The sequence below is a fragment of the Copadichromis virginalis genome, linkage group LG15, assembly GCF_057382275.1.
Source record: "Copadichromis virginalis isolate Kocher_CV1m ecotype Utaka linkage group LG15, C_Virginalis_male_GT1.1, whole genome shotgun sequence".
Taxonomy (NCBI): domain Eukaryota; kingdom Metazoa; phylum Chordata; class Actinopteri; order Cichliformes; family Cichlidae; genus Copadichromis; species Copadichromis virginalis.
Window position 1 is genome coordinate 14,400,228 of NC_140632.1, and position 19,494 is coordinate 14,419,721.

The 19,494-nt window shown below is 41.3% G+C and overlaps 1 protein-coding gene across 1 annotated transcript; it reads left to right on the forward strand.

Moving 5' to 3' along the window:
• Positions 1 to 1,444: 1,444 nt before the first annotated feature.
• On the forward strand, positions 1,445 to 11,543 carry tagapb (T cell activation RhoGTPase activating protein b). Its single transcript, XM_085432093.1, has 12 exons — positions 1,445 to 1,773; positions 4,377 to 4,541; positions 6,626 to 6,667; positions 7,003 to 7,087; positions 7,188 to 7,241; positions 7,623 to 7,692; positions 7,947 to 8,086; positions 8,395 to 8,556; positions 8,905 to 9,014; positions 9,334 to 9,520; positions 9,761 to 9,842; positions 9,961 to 11,543. Exons 1-12 carry the CDS (start codon positions 1,493 to 1,495, stop codon positions 11,088 to 11,090), a joined length of 2,508 nt encoding a protein of 835 aa, XP_085288219.1. The 5' UTR covers positions 1,445 to 1,492; the 3' UTR covers positions 11,091 to 11,543.
• The last annotated feature ends 7,951 nt before the right edge of the window (positions 11,544 to 19,494 follow it).

Here is a 19,494-nt window from a genome sequence, read left to right on the forward strand (position 1 = left end):
ACTTATGCAGCGTGTTACATATGAATTATACATTTCTACGGAAATTTGTTCTCCTGAAGTGATTAATATTCATTTTTATCAGAAACATCTGGAGACAGATGCATAAAATTTAAGTCTGATTCTGTTTTAGTAGAAACTCATCTTTTTTTTTAGCCACATTTACGATGTTGTGCATATTCCTTTGTGCATGGTTCCTTTTTTTTTTTAAAATAAATTCATCAAGAAGCCTGGAAGAGTTAAAAAGAATATATACATATACTTATACAGTCAATGGCCACTTTATTATGTACACCTTTCTAGTACCATGTTGGGCTTAATTTTGCTTTGAGAACTGCTTTAACCCTTCGTAGTGCAGATTCAGCGAGGTGCTGGAAACACTCCTCTGTGATTTGGGTCCATATTGACTTGACAGCATGTTAGGGAAAATATTTAAGTATATCTAAGTATATCTGGTTGAATATTTCCTAATACAAATAACTACATGCAGTATTCTACCATATGCAAACTTATATCACTAAAAGATTATACTGACTACTAAATACAATTTTCCATTGACACAGCATCACATAGTTACTGCAGAGTTGTCAGCTGCACATCCAGATGTGAATTTCCTTTTCAACCACATCCCAAAAATGTTCTATTGTCCTAAGATCTGGTCACTGTGGTGGCTAAATGCACCATTATACTTCCGCCAGCAATCTGAACTGTTGATACATAATTTCATGTTGTTTATGCCAAATTCTGATCCGTCCATTTAAATGTCTCAACAGAGATCAGGTGTCATCAAACAAAGTTATCTTATATTTAGCCTCAGTTTCCTGTTCTTAGTTGACTGGAGTGGCACCCAGTGTGGTCTTATGCAGCTGTAGCCCCTCTGCGTCAAGGCGCTCTTCTGCATATCTTGGTTGCACTGAGTATTTATTTGGGTTAGGGTTGCCTTCCTATTAGCTCGAAGCACTCTGGCTATTCTTCTCTGACCTCTGTCTGGCAAAGGATTCAAAGATTTTTTGAAACAAAAAAGGATTTGAAACAAAGGATTTTTTCTTCCAGAAAACTGCTTTTAACTTGATGGGCCATTCTCTGTAAACCCTGATGAGATGGTTATGTGGGGGGGGGGGAATCCCAGTAGATTAACCGTTTCTGAAATACTCAGACCAGCCCATCAGTTACCAAAACCACAAGAGCCACATTCAAAGTCACTTAAATCATCTTTCTTCCCCGTCGTTGGCTTCAACTTCAGCAGGGTCATCTTGACCATGTCAGGTGCTGGGATTGGCTGATTAGAAAGTTGAACGGTGTACCTAATGAAGTGGCTGGTAAGTGTATATATGAGTTTTTGATATTTATCCTGAACTATATCTAACTTTATTTTTCACCTGTGCTTCACCTTATCAGGATTGACTTACATGTATACGCCTATTCTTCTATGAAAAAGTCATATTATTGTTCATACATCAGGCTCCAGCTGTTAAATGAACCTGATCTTTCTCAGATGCAAAATCAGTCTCATTTCCATGTGGAAATCACCATATTTAGACTCGTTTGGCTGTGGGTTCTCCCCGTCACCCACTCCTTTTTTTTGGTGTGTATCCTCTGGCTCAGGGAGGAGGCTCCCTGCTGGGTGTCTGTGGAGCAGAGTCCATTTGTCCTCGGCCTCGCCAGCGAGAACGGAGAGCTGCTGCTGGACGAGTGCGTTCAGGTCACCGAGGGCTCAAAAACCAGGGAGAGACACCTGTTCCTCTTCAGCGACGTGATTGTCTTCGCCAAACTCAAGTAAGATATTATTAATCTAAAACCCCAGCATTTTAGCTTGTGATGATCAGATATTTTCAGGAGTGTGTGTATGAAACCCAGATAGTTTCTGCTTGTAAAACTGGAGATTTTAAAATAAATCACAACTAAGGAAACTGCCACTGTGTTGTTTTAGCAACTTTCTGTTGAAAATCATCATGTGTTTGTACAGTAGGAATGGGAGAGCGAAAGAGGAAGTGAAAACAAAATGTGTATTTTTGGACTCTACTCGGAGAGATGGGGAATCTCCCAGCAACAGACATTGTTTATGAGTCGTTTCTCTTATTTTAAATTAGTAGAAGAAGAGAGTTGGGTGGTTCCCTTAGAGTGGAGTCACATTAGGGGAAACTCAACAGTTATTTTAACCTTCGCTTCAGCTTTGAAGCGAACAACAGAGCTGCTGGTTCAATACTCTCACAAGTGCTTGTGTGGCTCAAATCACTCTTAAAATTCTTCAAATTTGAAAACCCTGAGATGTTCTGAACACTTACTCGCACCTTTTCTTCACCATTAAACATCCTAGTTATTGTTTTTCCGTATAAGTAAACCTCTGTTTCCTTTCTTTTTTAAATGTAAACAGCATTTAAATACACCTTCAGGCAATCACTGTTTACGTGGCTTAGTCAGATCAGATCTGTTTGTCAAACACGGTGGAAGTTTTATACCTAATGAGTGGGAGGACATCACACTCATCTCTGTACCACAACCTGCCTACTGTTCCTGTAGACACACAGCTGGCACACCACTGTCATACAGCATAGCAGCCTTTTTTGAGCCTATAAATCTATGAGATCATTACATCTAGAGATGATTGTGTGCTTATGTGTTTGCGTGTGTGTTTTTTAGTTTGCTGTGAAGAAACAGGCACACAGCAGGTGTCGGAGGCCACTTTTTCTCATTTCTCCTACAATGTGAAACAGCCCATCTCAGCGTTTCAGCAGCGTGTAGGTGGATGGTGAGGTGGAGGTGTCACGAGCACACCTGATTTTTGATCCGCGCTTCGAGTTCGGGCCAAAGTTTAGCTCCGCTTTGCTGTTTACTTTCACTTTCTCACTCGTGGTCTTGTTAGGTTCATATTCAGAACCACTATGGCTAAGGTGCAGCACAAAACCTGGTCACTTAATAGTCAGGAGGAGATCGTATTTTGATGTCAAATGCAACCTTTCAAACAGTTAAAAACACGTTACACAGCTGTGTTGTGTTAGATTCCAGTGGTGGTAACTCTACCCAGTTCACACAGCTTTTGTTTATCTTTTAAGATGTGAACCCAGATACCAGGCACGTTTGGGGAACTTCTGATTCAGCTGTAGCATGAGCAAGACTTGAGAGGCCCAGATGTTGCCCTAATGTGAAAAACCGCCCGATAACTGACCTGTATAAGGTGTGCCTGCGGCTGAGAGAGTGCATCCAGATTCACTCAGAATCAGTGGAGGCCACATATGGGTCGCAAGAGAACTGCATACCACATTTGGGCCAAATGTTCATTGCTATCAGGTCATCGTAACAGCTTACACAAAAACAACCTTTTCATGGGGAGGACAGTCTCAGAACAATAACTTATGTAACAACACCTTTAAACAATCTCTGTTGTTTTTGTTTGTTAGATCTATACCAGTCTAATGCAGAGTGTGCACAGATGGGCTGTGTTTAAACAGAAATGTAAACTCAAGCGCCAGACTCCAAATTAAGAACACGTCACAGTCCCACATAGAAAACTTATTAACATCATGGATCTCTCATTTAAGTAGGTGTCTGTACTCTAGAGGATTTCATAACTTTACATGCCTATAGTTTGCCTATAAATGCTGGCAATTTTCAATATGTGTTATTGTGATGAAATTATGACGACACACTTTGTGTATTTATAGTAAGATACTGTTGACGGAAACTGACTTTGGGCAAACAGTACTGGCTGAAATCTGCCAAATTCTGCCAAATCAAAACAACAACAGCTGTGCACATAAACAGCACCCATGTTTACTTCTATCAGTGCATCGCGTCTCTCCTTCTGTTTTAGTACCGAAACACCTCCCAGCTCCTTCTTTTTTTTATTTTTTTCAAATAATAATTCCTCTCTAATCTCTTATGAGTCACCTTTTCTTTTTTAGATTCTTATTTGTCATAAACTTGTATCTATTTTAATAAACTGGGGGATAATCGAAATCTTGACCCTTTTTTTGACACTTAGCATGTGACCATTGTTGCTTGACCAAGTGCAGCAATCAGTCCGCAATTCAGGTGCAAGAGTAGATCATTGATTATTTTGCAGAAATAACCAATGATTATTCGCATGAAGGACCAACTTTCAAAACAAGCTGTCACGGGAGAAATTACGGCCTTTTTTTTTCTCTCCGTGTTTTTATTTCTGTGTTCAGTGCCAATGTTTTCACAGAGAGGAAATGCGCTATTTCATATAAAAGATATTTTTTCAATGGTTTCACAGGAGGGAAGAAAATCAATCACTCATCCAAAAATTATGGAACTGAAACCTGCTTTGTAATCTTGAGAAAACAACACGTTTAGAAACAAATTAATGAAAATTATTTAGAGGAGTGTTGGTTTTATTTTTATTCCCGTTTCGACAGGTCGCCTGCCAGCTACCGACTGAAGCATAGAGTCAGTCTTGAGGACGTCTGGCATTACAGTTTCGAGGATGAACCGGAGGAAGAGGATGGACTGATTGGTGACATTGACCTCAGGCTGACCCTCATCCTGGCCTGGGATCTCACGTTTTGTCTGGTGTGTTTCCGGTGAGAAGCTCCCCTACCCCTCCCCGCACACACAAACTCATACACACAGTGAATGACTCACATGGAAATGGCCAAGCATATTTAGTGTTGAGTCACTGATTCACTGTACACTCAAATACCTGGGTACACGTGTCTAAACATCACAGCTCACATGTGGATCTTCATTTGATTGTTGCTCTTCCTTCTTTATGGTAAACCTTTAATATTGAAATATGTAATCTAAATAAGGCAGCACAATGACACACCACGAGGAGGTCCTGGGTTCAAATCCTCCATCTGGTCTGTTTGTGTGGGCTTTGCATGTTTTCACCATGTCTGTCTCTGGGTACTCTGACATCTTCCTACAGCCCAAAGACATGCAGTTAGTGGGGTTAGATTAATGAGTTGGAGGTGTGAATGAGTATTGTTGTCTGTGTTTCTGTGTTAGCCCTGCAGGCTGTACCTGGCTCTCGCCATGTGGCAGCTGGGGAAGGCTACAGAGCCCCGTGATCCTGAATTGGATAAGCAGAAGTAAATAGATGGATAATCTCAATAAAGAGGTGTCAAAGTTGAGTTGACGAAAGGCCACAGTGGGAACTGAGAATCAGATTAGAGACCAGACTTAATTTAATTGACTGTATAGGCTTCTGGTTACTATTAGTCAGCACAACAGCCTTTTTCACAAGCTTAAAGAGGACAGCTGTTGGCAATATGGAGAATTTAATAAAACAAAATATATTTACGGTCTAAAGTCAGGGCTCAGTGGTAGTGTGGCAAGTTTATTTGAAAATAAATTGCCTCTTGGCAAACAGATACACACACCTCTCAGAGCTTAACCTTTGTGCTGCCATGCTGTGCAAGCTTTCAGGCGCAGTGGAGCTTATCCTGTTTTTTGCTTAATTCAGTATTTGCATATGTCGTAAACCACAGCTGTGAGTAGATGGAGTGAAATTTGATGAAAACCAAAAGTAATAAATGGGCCAGAATAAAATTTCCAAAAGGCCACATGAGCTCTTCAAGAAAAGATTACAGAGAGACATCAAGGCAAACAATCTGTTAAAGCACTGACGGAGGAGAAAATACGAGTGTATTGCAATATAAAAACACTGTTGCAACTATAAGCTTTCTGTTTCTTATTCGGCAGACTGCTTTTTTTGCCGGTCATTCAGTTTATGAAATGCACACTCGTGCATATGTAGTAAAAGGTCAGATGATCTGTGGCCTTCATGAAATAGGGAAGTGGCAAGTAGAAAGTCCGCAGAGTAGCATCACAAGACAAAAAGGTTATAAAATAGGAAGTGTGGAGCTGGGAGGGAATTAACATCAGATGATCTTTATCTGGAAATGCTGGCCTTTACAATAAAGATAAAACACATCAGATGCTTTATGTCTAGACATTTTCTTTGTTAAAGGAGTCAAAGGAGATTTTTCTCTCTTCAGTGAATTTATGATGAAGAGCACCAAACGGCACTAAAGTCTAGAAATGCTTCATTTGGGGCAGTCACTCCCACGTTTCTCGCAAACTTATTAGAATCAAACCAAGAGCCGTTTCACAGCTGGTGCTGTATTCCAAGAAAGTGATGAATGCACTAGTAGGTTTTGAGTTGTTTTGTTTGAAAATGAGACGATTTGTTTCTCTGATTGGATGCTCGGACTCTAGTGATGATTCAGTGTGTGAAACTTTCACTCCTGCTCACTCACACCGAGTCGACCGTGGATCCCGTGAGAGGCCGCGGCCTCGTTTGTTGACACTTTCCCGTCGCCTGTGCGCAGACAGTTTATAATTAAAGCGCCTGGCATTAAATCAGGTCATGAAAGGTGAAAGCGCACAGGTGTATATACGTAGGCTCGTCTGTTTCGTCGGCGTGTTTCCACTGATGGACACGAAGCCACAGCAAGCATATGAGGAAGTGGAAGATGTCTCTGGTCGGGGCCCGCCGTGACGTTGCTTCCTGTTCCCATGACTGAGTTACACTTTCCGACAGAGCTGTTAAAAGACCGCGAGGGCCGCACTTCGTGTCATTCCTCCCACTGTAATCTGCCGGCTTGTTTCAGTCGCTCTGTGTGGATTAGTAACTCATACCATGCCGTTATTTTGCCCACAGCTCGCCTGAGGTGAAAGAACGCTGGTTAGATACTCTTCACAGGTAAGAACAAGATCATTGTTTATATCAGCAAACTCTCGCAGGCGCTCTCCCATTTATCGTCATTCATAAAAAGCATTGTGAAATTTTTCGATCACTTCTGCCACTTATTGTAATTGTTCTGCACATATTCATATCGGCTTCTTAAGTTATGCAAACATCGAGGCAGCATTTGTAACAATGTAAAACTGTATTTCTTTAATAATCTCTTGAGGCTCCATTGAACCACAATAACTTCATCATTTTATTTTTTGTTTTACTGCTTTATAAACTCAAAATTCAGACTTGATAAACAGTCAGTGAGTGCCACTCCTCTAAGTGTTTCATCGTCATTGCAGAAAAATTAAAGAAGCAAAAACGAGGACCGGTTCTTCTTCTTTTCCTCCAGACGTCCTGATGAAGGTGTTGAGTGGCAACATCACAGTAAGTCTCGCTATCTGCTCCGCCACATTTCTTTTTAAAAAACATAAACATTTTTAAGAGCCGTTATTAAAGAAAAACTACTCATTTCTTTCTCCCACAGACCAAAACTCTAACAGGAGGTGGCATGGAAGAATTGATTGAGTTTCCACTCGATGTAAGTAATCCCAGTTTTTCTGGCTTCTTATGGTAGAAAATGTTCAAAATAGACACCTGCTGGTAAAAAAACAGCTGTGCCTCTGCGCTAACGCTCAGTGGACAGTTGTTACATAATAAACATAGTATGTTAAATGCAGAAAGTGCAAACATACTGATAAGTTGCACAATTAATGCAATAATTATATTAGAATGCTGAAAATAATTAGAAATCTGTCTTTTGAACATCTAAAAGACTAATTTAACATTTGTTCATTCACGTGTTAGAAGGCGTGCAATTTGACACAAAAAAAGCCACAACCCCTCCCTTGGCTACTGTTGCATGCTCATGTTCCTCTTCCACGTTGCTCACCATGCCACTTTTTCTTTATTTTGTCACCAGGGCAACGCAAAGATCTGCGCTGTGTCGAAGCAGTTGAATAATCAAGAGGAGAGGCAGAGACAGCCCACTGGTGAGTTTGAAAATCTCTTTACGGTGTTTTTTTTTTCTGGTGGGAGGGAGTGCCTCGCTAAATGTGCCATGTGCAGAGAAGAGACCAAAGAGAACAACCACAGACGAGAGGAAATCTAGCCGCTGATAAGAGAGAACGAGTACAGAAAGCTTGTTTTTGGCACTCGGGGCTTTGACTCTTTGCACGTCTGCCTTTGTTGCCGTGTCTTATGAGTATAAAATGTTAAATGGATAAAACATTTCTGCTCCTAACAGACACCAAGTGGAACGTGGTGAGGAGGAGGCTGTCAAAGGGCCGCAAAAAGCGACCAGAAATAGAAAACAAGATTCAGCTGTTTGGAGAGCCCCTCCACAAGATATGCCCAGACGATTGCTCACTTCCCAAACCAGTCACAGTAAGTTGCCCTTTGATAAATGTCAGAGTTGATGTCATATCAGTAGCTTAGCTCACTTTGAGAACTTTCTGTGCATTGGTTTCAAGATGTTAGCAGCCTGTGTTTTAAAATGATTTCTTAATGCTTTGAAGATTGAATACAATATGATAGCATGCGTGCACGCACAAACGGTGCACATTAATAAGCCAAGACAAAAACACACACACACACATGCAGAGCTGCTGTGTTTGTGGGTGTGGTTTTTTTTTAATTTTTTTAATTCATATATGATAATCTCATCTTCCTTCTCTCCCGTCCTGCTTCATCAGGAGCTGCTGGTGCTGCTGAGGAAGAAAGGCCCCTCCACAGAGGGAGTGTTTCGAAAGCTGTGCAACATCAAGAGCATGAAAGACATCAGAGAGCAGCTGAACAGCGGCGGCAGTGTGGACATGGGCGAGCTGCCCGTCGTTCTGCTCGTCGGACTACTCAAAGTACGTTTGCATACTGAGAGGCGCTTGCACTTCACATGTTCTGCGCATACTATTAGCGTTACCACGTATGTGCAAATCCACGATTAATATTAGCGCTAAAGTACTTTCTACATCACTGATAAAGAAGCATTACGGCTGTAGGTTATTTTAACCACTGCTACCACAACGGCCACACTACTACTGCTTTACCCTCTGCTATAGTTTCTAAGAAAGCAGCAGTACTTCCTTAAATATGTTAGACCGCTTGACAAGGAAGCTGTCAAATAGGTGGTCTTGATTATATTTAATATGCTAGTGCACAGCCTCTAATATACATGTGCCTAATCAATGCCTTTCTCCTATTTATAGAGTTTTCTGAAGGAGCTTCCTGGCAGCCTGCTAAGATCTGACTATTATGACAAGTGGATGGCAGCTCTGGACATTGAAGACACCCAGCAGAGAACTCTGGAAATCACAAAGTAAGCAGTCGATGTCTGCTAATGAGCCTCGGCACTGCCTGTCTAAAAAACAAAAAACACAAAAAAAGAATTTATATCTTTAAAAAAAACAGTTATGTTCTTTTTTTTCATGACTGGTTTTGTGGTTTTGAGGGAAGTTTTTAATCATTCCATATGTTCGCTATACAATCTGGCCGGAACATAGCCCACTTCTCTTTTTTTAAGTCTGTCTACTGTTTTAAAAAAGGAAGAGACTCTAAAAAAAAGAGCGGCAAGCTAACCGTTTTTTGTTTTTTTTTTCCTTCCTGCTTCTCCTTTTTTTTTGCTACCCGCGAGCTAGGGTGGTAGATGATCTCCCCGGGCTGAACAGACTCCTCCTGCAGCATCTGATCTGCGTCTTCCATCACATCCTGGAGAGCGCAGACATCAACAAGATGGATGCCTACAATCTGGCGGTGTGCATCGGCCCCACGCTGCTGCAGCTGGATGACACCTCGCTGGAGGAGCAGAAGGAGAAGATGCAGAAGGTAAAAAGATGTGATATGAATTTACTTTCTCACGTTGAGCGCTTTGAAGCCTCGCGGCTCACAGTGCAAAAAACCTCAAGCGGTTTCATAAGTGGGAGTGCACTAGCACATACTTAGGTGCTAATAACAAGCCGAGTATTTGGACCAAGTGAAGCACTGAATTTGTCTACAGAATCCCTTGACTTTGTTGTTGTTATTCATTTTACTAATGCTTGCTTGTCTTTGTGTGATTCTCTGCAGGTGACAGATCTTACTCAGTTCCTGATTGAGAACTGTGACATTCTTGGAGAGAATACCAGAGTCTTACTGGACACAGATGAAGGTAAATTAATTAGCAAATAAAGCCCCCAATAATGCTGAGAGACCTTTATGGGCCTTTTTTACAGAGGTAAATGAGATTAAATGGATTCTAATCATGTCTTCCTTTCCTTGCTCGACAGACTCTGTCTCCTCCCAGCATCAGGACTCTGCGTATGATAGCACAGACCCAGATGGAGATGCAGAGGTGGGAGAGAATATCATGTCCACGTCTACAGAATATGGCTCTACTTCTTCATCCTCATCGCCCAGCCCCAGCACGACAACCTCTTCTTGGTCCGATGCTGTCTTCAACACAAAGCCAGAATTCAACCGCCGGTGCTCCGAGCCCATCATCCTCCTCTCGGACGATCTCAAGGGCCTGTGCAGCCACGCCAGGAGCCACGAGGACTGCTCCACAGAAAAGGCAGATTTTGCCGAGCAGCCTCTGAAAAAGCAGATCTCCGATGACTCCTTCTTGCTCAGAGGCCGTAGCGTAGCCAGGCCAACTATGCCTTTCTTAAAATTGAACAACTCCAATGGAGATCTGCAGCCCTTCATGGGCAAAGACTGTTCTTGCTCTTCCCTCGAAAGCACTACCTCTAACCATTCAGAGAGCTCTGTTTTCACCAGTTCCCCAATGGTGTCACCAGGATGCTCGAGGAAGGCAAACGCCAGCAGCCAGCCTTCAGTGGCTGTTAAGGGACAGCAGGAGATTTCCAAACCACAAGAAAGGAAGCGCTCTCAGTCCATGAGAGTTGCCACTAAAGTCTTAATGAGGACCAGGAGCTTAGGAGCCTTTAGCAGAAACAGCCAGAAAAGAGACTCACAGAAGGAAAACGCCTTCCCCTGCGAAACCCTCCAGGAGGACTTACAGAGCGAAGCTGATCCACCGGCCGAGCCTGTGGATAGACCACGCCCTCTGTCTGCAATTGAAGTTTTCAAGCATGTTGACAGCAGGCAGCCCTGCAGCCCTCCATCATACGAACAGGCGGTGCAGAATGTGGGTCCCCCCCCACAGTATCGCTCATTGACTGTAAAGGAGATGAGGAGCAGGTCTCGTCCATCCTCTGTAAATTATGACTCTAATCCTCAGTGCATCCAAATTCAGGAATGCATTCCCCAGGAATCAGACATTGTCAATCTACGGCAGCCTTTCCGCCAGAGAGCCATGTCGGAGTCCGTGTCGACGCGTCAACACGATGTCGTGTCACGGAGATGCAGCCAGCCTGTGTTTGAGGAACTTTCCTATGCAAAGGAGTCTTACGTTTGATTGACTTAATATCTGCTCTGCAGATTGGATTTTGTCACAATCTGCAAATATTGTAGACAGAAATAATTCACAGGCATGAGTTACTGGGAGCAAAGCTGAAAGCCAGCAGCAACCCAAGCTTGGTGCACAAAGTCCAGTGTTTTTATCGTTCACTTTTTCACTTTGGATAAATGTCAGCTATGTGACGCCTTTATGGCTGCACATTCTCAGTAGTACTGTTAAGAGTACAAGTATTAACTTCGGTGTAGTTACGATGATAGATATTTAGTCTATCACAATGAAGCTATGAACACAGTTTGCTGTGGAGAAAATATGCTACGAATTTCTGTGTTTCGTCTCAAGTGTTGTTTGTTATGGTGATATTTACCGTATAGTATAATATATGTTCACTATGATTTTTGTGTGTTTGTTTGTTTGCTTTTTGTGAATCTAATTCACTTTGCATATTTCTTCTTCTTCCACTACATTAAAGCACTTTTCTGATAATCTTTTTTTGTATTTGTATGCTGAATTGTACATAAAGTAAGCTAGCAATGTATGTAATCTTTATCAATGAGTGTTTTGGCGCCATAAAACGTCTGGTTGAACAGTTTTAAGTAACAAAGTAAAAAGAATATAAGAATGCAATAAAAACAATTACAAACTAAACAAGTTCCAGTCTGTGTATCTGTGACCTTCACAAATGCCTGTACATTTGTTTGCTGCTAAATCACCCTGCAGTGCAATCATTAGTGTCTAAATTAATGACAGAAAGGAGGAGAGTGACTACTTTGGCCAGAGTTCTCTTTTCTAGACATGTTGCATAACGCGCTAACAAGCTTCATTGAGAGAACAGCGTGTTCTGGCACACATGCTAAAGCTGAAGGAAACCAGATTCTGTCACATGGGCGGATTTGGTTTTTCTGCGAATTGCTGTTCCTCTTGTCTGTGACTGCAGATGAGCTGATGCCATCTCTCCTTCCTCCTTTCTACGCGGTGTTAACACTCTTTCCTTCCTTGACGAGCTGATTTTCTTGTCTAATTTTCCAAATTTAAACTGATTGAAAGTGAGCCTGATTTATCCAGCTGAATACTGAACACCAAGACAGACACACAAAAACACACAAAAAAATCATCATAATCTGCTATACTGACAAGCAAGTGCATGCATGCACAGAAGTGGTGTCAGTATTTTGACATTCAGTGTCAAATATACAAACTATAGAAATCAGATAAAGGCAACTTGTGCAAATAAAAAAGTTAGAAATATATATGTGACAACAGAACTATTCAGTAAAAATGTGAGGATGTGCAAAATGTAAACTGTGCATGAAAAATATGCATGCATGAAGAAAATAACCCAGAAAATAAAACACAGATATAGGAGGAAGCTGATGGACAGAAGCCTCCTTCCACAGGGGAAGAACTCAAGAAGTGCATGTTCACTTTGGAGGGTTCAGCTTGAACAGTTCCCCACCAACATTAGGTGTCAAAGTGTTTGGAGACTAAACTGCACTGGAAAAAGTTTAATAATTGTAATGAATGCTTTCAGGTTAACAAAAGCTAAGCATGTGCCGCAATTCAGGAGATTATTATTCATGCAAAGGATGCGAGTCTCTTGTTTTCTTCACAGGTATTCCAGGTACCACAAAGTTCAGGCCGATGTTAATACAGGTAACTCTTTGTGACTTTAACTGGCACAGACTCAGGTGAGGATTCTCAGATTCTCCACAGGTTTGAGCTCAGGTAAGTGCTCTCTGATATCTGCAGGTTTGTGGGGGCGAGAGCGGGCCAGGCGGGGTTCTTTGTCCAGGACAAAATCAGTGATAGAGAAAGAAAGGTAAGATAAGTAGCAAAACAAAGACAGAGAGAAAGGGAGAAGGCAGTTCAAAACAAAGGAGGACCGTGACATTAGTGTCCTGCAAGTACTTTTATTACCCATTTCCATAGGAAAGCACAGAAAAACAAAAATCAACAGCAATCATATGCTGTAGGCATTCACATTGAATCCTGTGTCATATGTAAGAGACAATTGTTTAATCTATAATCTTTTAGCAAATGGCGAACAAAAACAGGAAGAACTTGTGTAATACAACAAGCCACAAGCCTCAAAAACAACCAGGGCTCTATTAGTACCTCTCTGACAGTCCAACTCTGCACATTCTTTGCACGATTCAAAATTCTTCCAAAATGTAGACCTCAGTTTATAGCTTTCGTTTTTTCTTTATTGGGGTATCTGTCGAAGGATCTCCACATAAGAACACGGTGGCTCTGTTTCAGGTTATTTCCAAACCCCCAAACTAAGATGCTGCTAGTAACATCAAAAGGTTTGATAACAAACAATTATGCAATAGAAATCTTTTGAGTTGCAATGAAAGAAATATGTTGTCTTCATTTTAAAAGTCCGTTTTTAAACTCTACTGTGGAGGAAGCTGACAGTCACTAGCACGGCGTTCTGGATACATTTGTTCAGCAGTTGGTCACTTGGTTTTTTTTTTGTCTTTAAAAGGTCAGAAAATATAGCACGCGAGGCTGCACCGCTTTGAGGTAAATGCTAACATCAGCACGCAGCGTTTCTAGTCAGCACTTAACATGAATACAGCAGAGGCTCATGGGAGTGTTTTTAGTTTTTGCAGGCTTTTGGACTTGTTTTGGGAAAAATCTGAAAAAATCTGAATCAGTTAGTAGCGTTGGTCTTATGAAAGCCTGTCATCCTGTAGTTGTTGAGACATTTCAGTCAGATTGACAAATTACTTTCAAGTCTTGTGGAAGAAGGAAGCAAGAGTTACAGTACATGAAAACATGAACCTGTTCTTAAATAATCCTTCAACTGGTTGATTTAACATTGGATAATCTTTCTGTTATCCATTTCAGCGTCGCACGGGGGGCTGGAGCCATAGGGCGAGAGGCAGGGTATACTGTGGAGGGGTCACCAAGCTAACGCAGGGCTAACACAGAGAGAGACAGACAAACATTTGCACTCATATTCACACCTATGGGCAATTTAGAATCACTATTTAACCTTACCCACTACGTGCATGTCTTTGGACTGTGGGCAGAAGCTGGAGTAGATAACAAGAATCCACACAAACATGGGAAGAACAACAACCTCCACACAAAAAGCCCCTGGCCAGTTGTTGGATTCAAACTCAGGACCCTCTTGCTGTGAGGCAACAGTGCTAACTAATGCCCCACCCCACCATGATTAGAGTTATTACACCTAATCTGATATATCTGTGATTGAAAAGACAGTTTCATTAATATTTTATCCACAGGTTAAATAAAAATAGTCCATGTGTTCTTGATCTTTTCTCTATGTGGGATCTTCTTACTCTGGAAAAATAGACTATACACTAATGAGCAGAGATGGGCAGTAACGCGTTACTTGTAATCCGATTACTTTTTTCAAGTAACAAGTAAAGTAAGGGATTACTATCGCAAAACCGGTAAGTAGATTACCGTTACTTTCCCGTAGGAACGCTGCGTTACTAAAACCGTGATTTTTTTTTCGCGAGGTCTCATGACAGTGACGTAAGCGAGTGCGACGTTTTTGACAACAGCTGTGTGCAGATCAACAATGGATAATATATGGAGTGCGGAGAGAGTATGAGCGTGCAGCATTCAGGGGTGTCAAACTCAAATACACAGTGGGCCAAAATTCAAAACTGGAACGTTAATATTTATTGAAATATATTTATTCCTCCAGATATAAGAATGAATCTTTTCTTATGGAGTCAAACACGTTTTGCTGAAAAACTGAATATGGAACAAGCAAAGCTTAATACTAAACAATATATATATTAGCTGTATAATACCAGTAGGCCAGCTCTAATAGTAATTTGGTATGGCTTCACGGGCCAAATGTAATTAGGCTGCGGGCCAAATTTGGCCCACGGGCCAGAGTTTGACACCTATGGTTTAAAGCGTGGAAGTACTGACCTTATTTTGAGTTTGATTCCATAAAAAGTGACAAAAACATTAGTGTCTGTTGTGCGTGGGAAGAAAACTTCTTTTTACAGCGAAAAAACCCCTAAACTTCCAAGCAAGCACTGAGTGCGCTACGATGTAATGGGAAACTCACAGAGAAACTCACGGATTCTTCCACTGACCCCTGCGGCACACCTGCACCAGGGTAAACCTCCGCCTACGCCACTCCTGCTTTACAGGTGAAAATAGAGCAACAGGACCGCTAGTCTTTGATTTTATTTATTTTCTGCTGTGTTTTACTGAAAGAGTGAGTGTAAACAAAAATATATATATTTTATTTTATGTGCTGGAATGTGCAGAAAATGGGTTTAAATATTAAACAAATTTCTTCCAGTCAGAGAATGTTGCATATAATTAAATTTTTGCTTGATGCATAAAGTTAAAAGATTAAAACTAATAAAACAAGTTTTAAAAAGAGACTTTTCCATTTGATTACATTTTGTATGATGGATTATGCAGAAAAAGTAGAATTGGGCTGAAAGATATGTCGCTTTATCACCTCTTCAGGTTGTAAATCGTGTTTTTAAAATGTAACTAAGTAAGTAAGTAATTGATTACTTTTGAAAATAAGTAATCAGTAAAGTAATGGGATTACTTTTTGGGGGAAGTAATCAGTAATTAGTTACTGATTACTTTTTTCAAGTAACTTGACCAACACTGCTAATGAGCAGGTTATATCTGTCCTCTGCTTGTATCTTTGACTCTCAGCTCTGTTTTTGACATACGAATGATCACTTGTCATAAAAGGGTTAAAAGAAATATTTTCTATCTGAAGCAGACATTGTAAATGCCCTCCATGCCTTCATCTTATCACATTTAGGCTATTCCCAATACTCTGGTCTCTGCCAAAAGTAAATCTCCTACTTCACCTGGCTCTAAATGACATGGCCTCACTCCAGCCTACACTATAGATGTACTCAGACCTCATGAACCAATGTCAGAGCCCCCCCCCAACTGTTCCCACAGCCCACCTCTTTACAGAAGCCACCTTAAAGACGTTTTCTGTTAGAGACTTGCAGCTGGAGCGCGCTTTACAAGAAGACTGAGGTTAGCAAACTCAGTATCTACTTTTAACCCTTTACAGGGGCCTCACTGGAGTACCCACCATTAACTGAAGCATTACATGTTTCAAGACTTTTTGTTATCTTTTCCCCAAAATTTGCTATTAAAGGCAATTTTTACAAAAAAGCTTTTCTATAAAAACGTTTCTTATGCCCTCTCTTTTTCTTTATAGCCCTATGTATTTAATTTTATTTCTAATTTTTTATTTATTATTCTATTCAGCAAGTCAGTGTACTCTCCCTGCTGGTCCCAAGCCTGGATAAATGGCACCGGCTGCGTCAGCAAGGCTAAAATCTTCACTAAATCAAACATGCTGATCATCAAGAATGAGATATTGGATCAGGGATGAGCTGGAAGCACATGATCACTTTTTCACTACTGGTTTCACTTCACGACCAGTAAATGCCTTCCATGCAAAGCACAGGTGACCGTGCCAATCTGCTGGTCACCAAAGAAGAAGTGACCTAAGAGGTGGTTGGGGCTTGAGAGGTAATCTACTCATTGCACGTCTGGTGTTTCAGTCCCTGGCTCCTCCAGTCTGCATCTCAAAATATCCTTGGGCAGGATGCTGGACCACAACTTTCATATATGCATCTATCAAGAAGGTTTAAATTATCGCCCTGCTGGAGACTCTTTGTTTCCCATGTATGTGCGGGTCCTCTGTGGAATCACCAGCTTCCTCTCACAGAGCAAAGACAAGCATGTCAGATTAACTGAAGTGTAAGTATGAGTGTGAATGCTTGTCTGTCTTAGCCCTGTGACCTGTCCAAAGTATATCCTGCCTCTCTCCCAGTGATAGCAGGGATAGGTTAGCAGCCCTGAATCAGATCAGCAACACAAACTGACATGGCTTGTGGTCTGTAAAGCACTTTACAGTCATGTTTTGAAAAATTCTGTACAAATAAAACTTTATTTGTATTATTCTGACACTGTTTGACTGCAGGTCTCAAACCAGTGTTAAATTGGATTGATTTTACTTGTAATGGTTTTCCATCCCACACTCATCAATAAGCATGCTGGAGATTTGTTTTTCATTTACAGTAATTACCTGCCGCAGGTTTTACTACTTTCCTTGACACTGGTTTACCACTTTCCGTGTAGGCTTGGGGGCATGTTGACAGACCTAGAAGCCCTCCCCCCAACCCTCACCCGCAACCGCCTTCTGTGTGTGTCGTCACCGAAGTTCGGCACAACACATTTAGACTTGTCCTTTCGCTCTGCTCATCCAAATCCAGGCTCCCAGTGGGGTTGAAGTCTTGAACCAAAAGTACAAAAGATTATGTTGTGAGTCCATTACTGTACTGAAAAAAAAAAAAAAGAATGAATGTGTGGAAGCATGCCCTGCTGATTACATAATACCATGGCTGTCAGTCAAGACTAATGAGAAGAAACTAACAGAGTGGCAATCTGCAAAGTTTGCCCTTTAATAATGTGTAATGATTTTAATGATTTGTGGCAGCTGAGGCATAAACAATACACTGTGGTGTAATGTTAACAACAGATTACCCCCCCCCCCCCCCCCCCACCCTCACGTCCTCACCTGAATAGACATCAAGGTTCATTATTCACCCTTTTTTAGAAAATACATGATGCAGTTCCAGCAGGGGGGTTGCACTTCCAGCAATTAGACGAATTAGACAAGAAACCTTTTTTTGGATATTTAAACATTTTGCCTGTTATGTAACGATATCGACAGACAAAGGCATAATTAAATCATCGATACGGAAACGAAGAAAAGTGCCACTTCTCACCACAGAACGCTCACCTTTGTCCTCCCTCCACACAGAGTCTGGTGTCAGTTCCTGTGCCCTATTTTTCTCTGACATGTTCAGACTTTTTCTTTTTTATAAAGCTCTGAAAACTCTGTGGTTGAGCATCATCTTGAGCTGAGTTTCTGCTTTTTACTAAGACACTCATGTGGGCCAGGATGAAGTGTTAGCTGTGGGTAAAAACAAATCTGTTTTCAAGTGTACTGCTTTCTTTTTCTTGCTTGTTTTGTTTCTTTATAGGCTGCAATAGTGTGAAGAAGCACCACATTTGCACCACTGCTCACATCTGAAGTCAGACACTGAAACTCTGTTTATGTTTACTGTCAATTCTAGCTTTTAGAGAAAGTCTTACCTCGTATAGTGCTAAGAGATGTCTTTATATGCAAAAAATACAAAAAGATGCAGGATGACACCGTCACCTTTTGGCTTTCTTTTCTGTGCAGGAAGTCGTTCTTGCATCAAGAGGTTATTCTCAGAATTTCTGATGTGTTGTAAGAGTCTAGCAGGTGCTTACAATACTGGGTTTGTTTTTGACATTAATAGACTGTTTATGGGCTGAAAAGCTGTTTCTGCGTGTCTGTTTGTCTGAAACTGGCAGTTCAGTCTTGACTTTGAGATGGAGGCTTTGATCACAGCAAGAATTGAAACCTTAAAGAAAAATCGTTACAGTAGAAGCATTTTTAATGGCAAAAAGATAACAATCCACTTCTCTTTAGTCTCAGGAATTTAGTTGAGGAATGATTTAATTTAGCTCAGTTTTGAGACAAAGTACAATCATCATAGGAATAAAAGCAGTTTGATAAAGACATGAAGATGTACAGTTACTTATATACACAGCTAAAAAATAAATAAATAATGGATCATTGAGCTGGTCAGTTAAGTTGCAGAGGGGGGTTTTAATCAGGTTCAGCTGCTTCGGTGTTCATGAAATTAACAGTAGAGGCATCGATGAGACAATACCTGAAACAGGAACAGTTTTGCAGGTGGAGGTCACAGGTTTTTTTTCCCCTTCTTCATCTTTTCTCATCATTTTTTTTATTATTTTTGCATTTTTCTAAAGGTTAGTTTTGCATTGTCACTGCTGGCAGCATGAGGCGATATCTGGACCCTACAGATGGTGCACAGCATAGTTCAAATCATCAATACGTGCCATTGCCAGAAGGCTTGCTGTGTCTCTCAGCACAGTCTCAAGAGCATGGAAGAGATTCCAGGAGACAGGCAGTTACTCTAGGAGAGCTGTACAGGGGTGTAGAAAGTCCTTAACCCATCAGGACCGGTATTTGCTCCTTTGTGCAAGGAGGAACAGGATGAGAGAGCTACAATGCCAGAGCTACGAAGTGACCTCTAGCAGGCAACTGGTGGCTTGAATGTCTCTGACGAAACAATCAGAAACAGATTTCACGATTGTGACTTAAGGGGCTGACATCTTGTAGTGACCCCTGTGCTCACTGCCCTGCACTGTGGTGCCACACTGGGAGTAGCTTTAGAATACTAGAAACAATACTAGAAACTGTGCTTTTCACAGATGAGAGCAGACTCGCCCTGGAGAATGTTGTGCTGCCAGAAACATCTTTCAGTGTGACAGATTTGGTGGTGGGTCGGTGCTG